This window comes from Myotis lucifugus, unplaced genomic scaffold (assembly GCF_000147115.1).
Source record: "Myotis lucifugus unplaced genomic scaffold, Myoluc2.0 scaffold_487, whole genome shotgun sequence".
NCBI classification, from domain to species: domain Eukaryota; kingdom Metazoa; phylum Chordata; class Mammalia; order Chiroptera; family Vespertilionidae; genus Myotis; species Myotis lucifugus.
The window spans coordinates 595591-605185 of record NW_005871535.1 but is presented as its reverse complement, the minus strand read 5'-3'; the positions used below and the strand labels follow the sequence as shown (position 1 = coordinate 605185).

The window sequence follows — 9595 nt, the reverse complement described above, 5'->3', positions numbered from 1 at the left end:
ACTGAGAACTTTAAAACTGATTGTTTTATTTCCAAGTTAGTTACTAGTAGTCTGCAGCCACTTTGCCAAGATTATGGCATGCAAACTTGTTACACTCTATATACCACCCTCTTTCATCATACTTTCCTAACTTGTTGTTACAATCCAACGTTAGGAAATAAATTTTTTTCTCCTTGGACCAGAAGATAGGTACTTCCATCCTTCTCGTCCACGTAGCCACATCCTCCTCATTAGAAGGTATCTGTCCCTTTGCACACCCTCTTACTGAAGGAAGAGTTGTTGATCTGATGAGAATTGTTCCTCATTGAGCCACATTCCATGAAGAACAAATCACTACTCACACACACCAAGCTCACTTCTCTAGTCTTTCATTTTTTTCGTGTTCTGATAGTTAGGTTCCTAATTTTGCAAGATCAATACCCCTAGATGGGCCTAGAGCCTGCCTTTTAAAGACAGACACACACTCAAAGGCAGTTGACTTACTGGTGACATGCATGTGTAAGGCTGACCTGTGGTCCTTGTTCATGTAGCTGGTTAGATATGACTTGATCTGTACATAACCAAGTTCTAGATTTAGGTGAATAGGAGACAAGGCCCACTTTGGCCTCTGCTTGAAGTGTTTTCTAACGCAATTTACAGAAGTTCTGTGTTTAGTCTGCAACTGACTAATGGTTCTTGTGGGTAGACTAAAAATTCTGAACAGGAAGAGAGTTACATGGTGGAATTAAAGCACATTGAACCCCTAACAGTTTAAATTTTATGTAGTGTTTTTTTCTTTTGTATCTTTGAAATCCTTTTTGAAACATTGGCAACATGTAAATAACTGTCAGTTACCAAAGCCCCTGGCCTAAATCAGTCTCTAGTATACCACCACAATACCCTGAGGAAAATGGTAGTATACTGTATAACCTCATTTTCCTTTGCTTATTTAGCATACATAAAAAGTACTGTCTACCTTCCTGTTTTAATGAGATTCAAATTAGGCACTATGTATGTGAAATACTTGGTAAACTTGTGTTTACAGAAATATAAAGTTCATATTTTGGGGGATCATACTATTTGAAGTGAAAAGTCTAATCCTTTAAGGATGAGTAGAACATCTTTAAAATTCAGTTTTGCAACAGCATGATGACCTACAGTGCATTATGCTAAGTGAAATAAGTCAGAAAGGCATACCATCTGATTTTATGTAAGGGGCCAGGTGGATACTTGAATATGGAGGGGACCACTTTTTAAAGTATACTATTGTCTAACCACTATGCTGTACACCTGAAACGAATATACAGAATATTGAATATAAACTATAATTGAAAATAAGAAAAAATCCACCCCACACCCCTGAAAAAATTCTTATTGATTAAAATCATGTTAACCACTAACATTGGATATTTTAGTATTGGCAATTCTGAAATTATATCTAATAATCTTGTCTTTTATTGAATTCAACCAGAAATAAGGTTTTTGCAATAAGATTAATATACAAATAAGTGAAAATGATTCTACAACATAACTGGACAAACTTTCTGAATTTGAAAAGTGAATAACATATACAGTTCTCATTTTATCAACTGACTTTGGCCAACAAGTGAAAAATATAACATTCCTTTTGATCATTTCCTGTGGGATCCCTGTAGTGTACTTAACATAAAGAATATAGCTGACTAAAGACTAACAAAGAGATATATAGAAGCACTGATTAAAATGATGAATGCCCCAAACGATGGAAGGAGCATTTTGCCAGAGGATGCAGAGGGATGGGTTTTGGGACGTGGAACTGGAGCTGGAGCTGGAGCTGGAGCTGGAGCTGTTAACGAGAACACATAGTCATTGACACGTGTCATCAAGTTCACCCACCTATTCCATATATCCTGAATATGTAAACAGACATTCAAGTTGAGTTAGAAACTAACTTGAAATACTTCCAACCAGGAACAATTTTCAAATAAATATCACTCATTACAGATTTCAGGCTATATTTTCATATAAAGGGTGGGGCAAAAGTAGGTTTACAGTTGTACATACAGAATAATACCATAATATAATATTTATATAGACAAGATAATTTTTATTCAAGTTCTCTAGAATTAGCAATTTTTTCATTTTTTGCATACATAGGCAAGGTTAGGTTAATTTTGTGTCTTTTCTATTTCAAGTAAAGTATATTTTATATGCATATACTGACAGCTACCAATATAAAATTGAATAAAGCTGCATTTTAAAATACTAAGCCCTGCAAGCTCATTAAAAAATTAAAAATGCCCCCCTCATACATACCAGTACAGTTTTCTGCTTTGGAGAAAACTGCTTCCCGTTCATCTACACTAGTGGAGAGGAACAGTGGAGTCCACCCATCTCAGGATCTGTTTGATACTACCCTTAGCTCAGATACCTGACTTCTGGCTGTGTTTTGGCTTAGACTGTACAAGCGAGGATTGACTAGAAGTATCCAAATGGAATCACCACTCAGGTTTTGTAAGTGAGGCAAGAAACAGTAAATTTTATAAAAGCTTTCAACTCATTTTGTCAATTACCATAATTACAGACATGCAATTACATGTACACAGATTGCAGGCAGATGAATTCATGCATTAGTTTGTTACTATAGAGCAGTGGTTCTCAAGGGGGCAGCACTGCCCTCTAAGAGACAGTTAGAAATTTTTCAGGGTTTTTGTTTGTTTGTTTTTTAATGTTATTTATTTATTTCAGAGAGGAAGGAAGAGAGAGAGGGATAAAAACATCAATGATGAGAGAGAATCATTGATTTGCTTCCTGCATGCCCCCTACTGGGGATCAAGTCCAAAATCCAGGTATATGCCCCGATGGAAATAGAACCATGACCTCCTGGTTCATGGGTAGACTCTCAACCATTGAGCCACACTGGCTGGGCTGTCAGGATATTTTTTGATTGCCACAAGGGTGGAGTAGAAGTAAAGGGCTAGTTTTGCACCAAGAAAAATCGACCTATACAAATTTCAAATGCACTGCTAGAAATATACATTAGTTAAAAACCTATTTATAATTAATTAAAAACCTATTAGTTAAAAAACCAGAACTTAAAGTCAGTTTTACATATAAACAAAATATTTTTAGTTTTCATAAACAGATCTATCCAGGACCCACTGTATTTCTTCACTTTCATCTTCTTATAGTCACAGAGTAGCTTCAGTCTTCTCTTAAATCCAAATTTATTTGCATAAGGAAATACAATCATCTGTCTACTGCATAATGTCTTCTAATATAATCTAGGCATTTACATATTAAAATGCACATAATTTTGTTATAAATTATAGTTAGGATATTTTTTTAATGGGTAAAGGTAGGTCTCCTTATCTATGAATCTTATTTCAGGATAGTATAAGGGCTTTATAAAATATTTGTCAGAAAATGAGAGAATTGAGTTGACAAGGTTGAGAACAACTGCTGTAAACAATAGTCTCTATACATGGTAAAAACTGCTTGAGAATCGTCAAGGTGCCCCACCATATACACACACATAAGCATTTGGACATGACATTATATTGTTATGATGCCTTAAGTTCTTGAAACTGTCCCTTTAAGAAAAAAATAAATTTCTCACTTTTTCTGTATTGTAGATTAAACATTTATCAGCTAAGGAAATGAGATATTTCTTACTAGGATTGTTGATGTCTTCTTGACTTTTATATTCTAAAATATAAACAGATTTTGAGTTAATTGCATTGTAAACCTATTTATCCAGAGAGAAAAAGCTGATTAAATGATTAAGCAAACTTGCTTATTCCTGGGAATGGGCCTGAGGAGCAGGGTATTAGGTTTAGAGATTTGTGTGAGCCTGGGGGAAGGTTTTAATAGTTACTCACTTGCACTCTGGATTTTTTTTTTTTTTTTACCAAGGAAGTGTTTCCATTAAAAAAATGATTAAAATTTTGATTATAAAAAGTGCTTTTTTTAATATACTGAATTTCAATTCCCAAATGCAGTATTAATACTATATGTCACTCATTGTACAAACGCTTTATGTATATTGCCACCTTTATTTCTTATAGACCTAGAAGGTAGATATAGTTTTCCATGTTATACAGATGTTCCTCAAAACAAAATCAGAGGTAATCAGTGGTAGTAATTTCAAAGCCTCTACTCCTCTTTACTATGCTATACTACCTCTAAGTGTGTGCCTAGCACTTAAATATGAATATTGCCATATTCTGAAAACTTTGAAGCCAATTCTAGAAGCCCAGGATAGATGAATATTTTTTACTAGAGGCCCGGTGCACAAAAATTTGTGCACTCGGGGTGGGGGGGGTCCCCCAGCCTGGCCTGTGTCCTCTCACAGTCTGGGACCCCTCGGGAGATAACGACCTGCTGGCTTAGGCCTGCTCCCGGGTGGCAGAGGGCAGGCCCAATCCCTAAGTGCAGCCCCTGGTCAGGCTCAGAGCAGGGCCGATTGGGGAGTTGGGGTGCCGTCCCATCATGCACAGAGCAGGGCGGATCGGGAGGTTGCAATGCCACCCTCAGTCATGCTCAGGGTAGACTGACTGGGGGGTTGGGGCACCGCCCCGTTACACTCAAGGCAGGGTTGATGGGGAGGTTGCGGTGCCACCCCCTGTCACGCACAGAGCAGGGCCGATCAGGGGGTTGGGGCGCTGCCCCCTGTCACTCACAGAGCAGGGCCCATCAGGGGGTTGGGGCGCTGCTCCCTGTCACTCACAGAGCAGGGTCAATCAGGGGGTTGGGGAGCTCCCCCCTGTCATGCACAGAGCAGGGCCCATCAGGGGGTTGAGGAGCTCCCCCCTGTCACTCACAGAGTAAGGCCAATAGGGGAGCTGGGGCACCGCCCCCTGTCACACACAGAGCAGGGCGGATCAAGGGGTTGGGGCGCTGCACCCTGTCACACTCAGGGCAGGGCCAATGGGGAGGTTATGGCTCTACCCTGTCACACACAGAGCAAGGCCCGTGGAGGGGGGTTGGGGCACCACCCTCTATTACCCACAGAGCAGGGCCGATCAGGGGGTTGGGGCACCGCCACTGTCACACTCAGGGCAGGGCCGATGGAGAGGTTATGGTTCTACCCTGTCACACACAGAGCAGGGCCGATCAGGGGGTTGGTGCGCTGCACCCTGTCACCCACAGAGCCGCAGGGCAATCGGGGGATTGGGGAGCTCCCCCCCTATCAGGCACAGAGCAGGGCTGATCAGGGGGTTTGGGCGCTGCCCCCTGTCACGCTGATCCCAGTGCCGGGAGCCTCGCTGCTCCGCTGATCCCGGTGCCGGGAGGCATATTACCCTTTTACTATATAGGATAGAGGCCTGGTGCATGGGTGGGGGCTGGCTGGTTTGCCCTGAAGGGTGTCCTGGATCAGGGTGGGGGTCCCCACTGGGGTGCCTGGCCAGGCTGGCTGAGGGGCTGAGGGCTGTTTTCCCGCTGGCAGTTGACTAAAAGCTCCCAACCGCTCCTTGTTTTCTTTTTTTCTTTTTTTATTCTGGGCCAGCTTTAGCTCTGAGGCCTCGCTGCTGAAAACATCGATACAGTGTTGCGGTCTGGGGCTGACTGACAGCCGGTTTTGTTTAGCTTCTTATTTGCAACATAGTAATAGTTGCTTAGAGTTGCAGTTGAGAGTCCGGCAAGTGAGGCGGGGAACGTTGGAGTCTGCAGTCCCTGGAGGAAGCAAGCCTCATGTTCGCTTCCAGCTGCCTGGCTGCCAGCCGCCATCTTGGCTGACAGTTAATTTGCATAAGGATACGCTGATTAGCCAATGGGAAGGGTAGCGGTCGTACGCCAATTACCATGTTTCTCTTTTATTAGTGTAGATAACTAAATCTGGGTGAAAGACAAGTGTTGTGTGACAGAAAGTGAACAAAACTTGAAAAGTTTGAGTCCTGGTTGTCTCTACCCTTTAACAGATTCCTTAACCTTCCTATATCTCATGTCCTCATCTCTGAAATGGCAAAAACAGTATTTATCTTAGATTAAATGAGATTCAGTATAAAGGTTTTAACAACAAAAAAGCATGCACTACACACAGCTTTCCAGGAGAGGGCACAATACAAAACAATCCCTGCAAACCTATTCCTTGTAGACTGGCATGTCAGAAGCTATACAGCTCAGGTGTTCTCACAGTCTGGGACCCCTCGGGAGATAACGATTAACCTAACTAAATGCTTACAGTAAAGGACTCAAAACCCCTTTGCTCCACTCCCAATAAAAAATGTATTATTAGTTTTTATCTGGTTTTACCACTTTTATTCCTAAATGAGAAAAGATTTTCAGATAATAAAGACAGCTACCATTTACTACTATTTAAAACTATTCATTTGCCAGTACTTTGTCTCATTAGGACTTTAATCAATCCTGGGAGACAGAAGTTTTCTTCATTGTACCGATTGTGGCAGGAGAGGTGCAGAAAAGTGAAATTATATAAAGTTCCCTAGAAGAGACTTCTGGTCCAGATGGCAGCATAGGTAATAAACACAGTGCTTGAATCCTCCCACAACCACATCAAAATTAGGACAAAACTACAGAACAACCATTATTCAGAACCGCCTGACATCTGGCTGAATGAAGTCCTACAACTAGGGAATTAAAGAAGCCACTTTGACACTGATTGAAGGAGTGGAGATGTGGAACAGGCTGGTCCCACAACCACATGTGGCAGGTAAAAATTAGGAGGGTTATCTCTAGGCCTCTGTCTGTACTTTGGGTAATTAACTATGAATATTCTGGTTCTGTACACAGCATGAAGTTTCCACAGACAGCAATATTAGGCAAGGCAGAGTGTAGATGGATGCAATTCAGTGAATGCCAAAAAAACTATTTTTTTTAAAAAATTCCTTAATGGATAGGGACTTACACCCTGAGATTTTGTGTTTTTACAGTCTTTTCAGATACCCCCATAAGGTAAACACGGCAAGTGTTAGCCAGGTTTGACAATTCTGAGGCATAGAGAAGTGTTATTACTGTCCACAGCTCTCTGGTTACATGTTATGTCCATTTATGTTATTTACTTCTTGTCTCAGGAAAATTTACTTTTTTATTTTTGCCTTCCCTGTAAGCCTACATTCTGAAGCCCTTCTCAGGAACCTGACAGGAGTCACTGTTAATTTTCTCTGGCCACAGAAACTCAAGGTCCCTTCATGGCCTTGCCCTCAGTGGCAACCTCAAACATTTTAAATATCCATGAAATGGTTATGTCTTCATGGTAGGTTAAATCTTCCATGGTAAATATACTGGAAAAATATACTTAAAAAACGGCAAACCTTACGGAATGTGTACTTGGTCATAAGTTAAGAGACTTGGGGCCTTCACTCACTTGTGTGATCCTGTGCAAAGTACTTGGGTTTCCCTGCATGTCTAATGTTGACAGTTATGTACCCGAATTGGCACATTCCTCTCTGACATGCCTACCCTTGCTTACCAGGTAATGGAAAGGTTCTGACATTTTTATTCCTAAATGAAAAAGAAACATTCATTCCTAAATGAAAAAGAAACTTGCAGTTTGCTCCAGTGAATACAATTTCCAAAGTCTTGTCCAATGAGATACAAGTGTCAATAGTCTCACTGCACTGTAGTTCCTGGCTTCTTATTTAAAAGTTTTGGCTACATGAACCCTCACTGTGCAAATCCACACTAAGCTTAGAGGAGCCTTCTGCCATCGCACCTCACTGAGTCTATCTCTATGAAAGGAGAGCACTAACAATCAGCTTTTGTGTGAAGTTCCTATTGAGTAACTTTAGCTTTAGAACCTGGAAGATGCTAGACTGCATGCATCCAAGTCCCTGCAGCCTTGCCCTTCAGCGATCCCTCCAAGGGAGCTAAGATTCCTGCTCCAGGAACAGGGATAAAGGTACTTTCTCTACTCTCTTCCCCAGCTAAGTCTTTGTAGAATGACTGGCAGGTAGCTGTAAAGGAAATATTAATGAATAACAATAGTTTCATGACAATATTCTCTTTGATGCCAAGGGGAATCCTGTCAGCTCATACTTGGGCTCAGAGAGTGAAATCTGTCTTACCAGGCATTTGGATGGGTTCATGGTTCTTCACACCTAAAAATATCAATGAATATTGGTTACTGTTAATCAATTATCTTGCATTGTTAATTCTTCCTTTTTTCTATACGTCCCCCAACTCCAGCCCTTTAAAAAAGGGAAAAGAAAACAGTAACAACAAAAACACCTTTCAATGGCTCTTCATTCTCTAACTGGACAAAGCCCAAACTCCTTAACTTGAACTTCAAGAACTTCGTGATCTGACTTGTATGTCTCCAACTTATCTTCATAAGGCAGTCCTAGTACATCAGCTTTAAAATGAAATAGTACTAGGTATAAGACTCTTCTTCGTTTGGTTCTATTGTCATTATAGTTATTAGCTCTATGATTGCTCAGCCTTCTTAATCCCTCTGACCTTTAATTCCTATTTACGAAAAGGAAATCCTTACCTTGCAGGTTTGTAGTAAGTGATGATTAAAGGAAATATATCATGAAAGTGCTTAGTACACTGCATGAAATATAATAAGCACTCAATAAATGGAGTCCCTCTGTTCTGGCTTAACTCATTTTCCAAACTCTTCAAGTCCATAATGCTCTTAGTCCTAGGGGTTCTTGTGTCCGCTCCCACCCTTGTAGCTAGCCTCAAAAAGTAAGTAAAAAGTTTACCTACCAGGTAAGACAGTAGACTCCTGGCTTTTCATTCCTAAAGATGAGAATGGGAACCATTTAGTGGAAATGCACTTGGTTTGAAAATTAATTTAACTTATATTTACATGGCTATTTATGGAAAGCTCAAAAGATTTGAGAGATGGCAGGGGACAGAGTAAAGGAGAGAAGATTTAACCCACTGGAACCTGACTGACTTCTGATCAGAATAATGGCCAGTAAACCCAGGATCTCTCCCAGATTAAGCTCCTGTTGATTTTTAATTTTTTAGATTCAGGCCAAAGACTTCCAACCTACATGTGTCACGATGTATTTTTAAAAAATAAAATTTATTGATTATATAAGTCATACATTATAATTACAGATCATTTATAAAATATTAAAAATTACTCTTACTCCTAAATCTCAGTTACTCATTCTTAACATTTTTTGGTATATTTCCTTTCAGTCTTTTTGCTATGTATACATCCCCATCTTCAGCCCTTTAAAAATATATATTTTTAGCATATTTTCCTGTATTATTGAGATGTAACTGACACACAGCATTATATAAGTTTAAGGTAACATCATGATTTAACTTACATATATTGTGCAATGATTACCACAATAAGCTTAATTAACATCTGTCATCTCATACAGAAAAAGAAAAAATCAGATACAAAAAAAAACTTTTTTTCCCTTGTGGTGAGAACTTTTGGGATCCACTCCCTTAGGAACTGTCAAATACAGGAGTTGGACATTACATCCCCAGTACTTATTTATCTTATAATTGGAAATTTGTACTTTTTCACATTTTTTAATAAAACTGGTATTAGCCTCTACATGCCATTTTATATCCTACTAGAGGCCCGATGCACGAAAATTCGTGCAAGAGTAGACCTTCCTTCCCCCGCTGCTGGCACCGGCTTCCCTCCAGCACCCGGGACCCGAGCTTCCCTCCGGCACCCAGGACCTGAGCAACTTCCCTC

At 40.2% G+C, this 9595-nt stretch overlaps 1 protein-coding gene across 3 annotated transcripts in view; it reads right to left on the bottom strand.

Annotated features, from left to right (window-relative positions):
* Nucleotides 1-9: 9 nt before the first annotated feature.
* ART3 (ADP-ribosyltransferase 3) overlaps nucleotides 10-9595 on the bottom strand; it is a 52661-nt gene continuing 43075 nt past the window's right edge. For 2 of the 3 annotated variants that reach the window (XM_006103522.3, XM_006103519.3), the window contains exons 7-10: nucleotides 8632-8664; nucleotides 7986-8018; nucleotides 3634-3666; nucleotides 10-1804 (exon numbers count right to left, since the gene is read on the bottom strand). In XM_006103522.3, coding sequence (XP_006103584.1) covers nucleotides 1662-1804; nucleotides 3634-3666; nucleotides 7986-8018; nucleotides 8632-8664 — 242 coding nt within the window. In that variant the 3' untranslated portion in view covers nucleotides 10-1661. The remainder of the gene's footprint in view (nucleotides 1805-3633; nucleotides 3667-7985; nucleotides 8019-8631; nucleotides 8665-9595) is intronic. The other variant, XM_006103524.3, reaches the window with a different exon arrangement.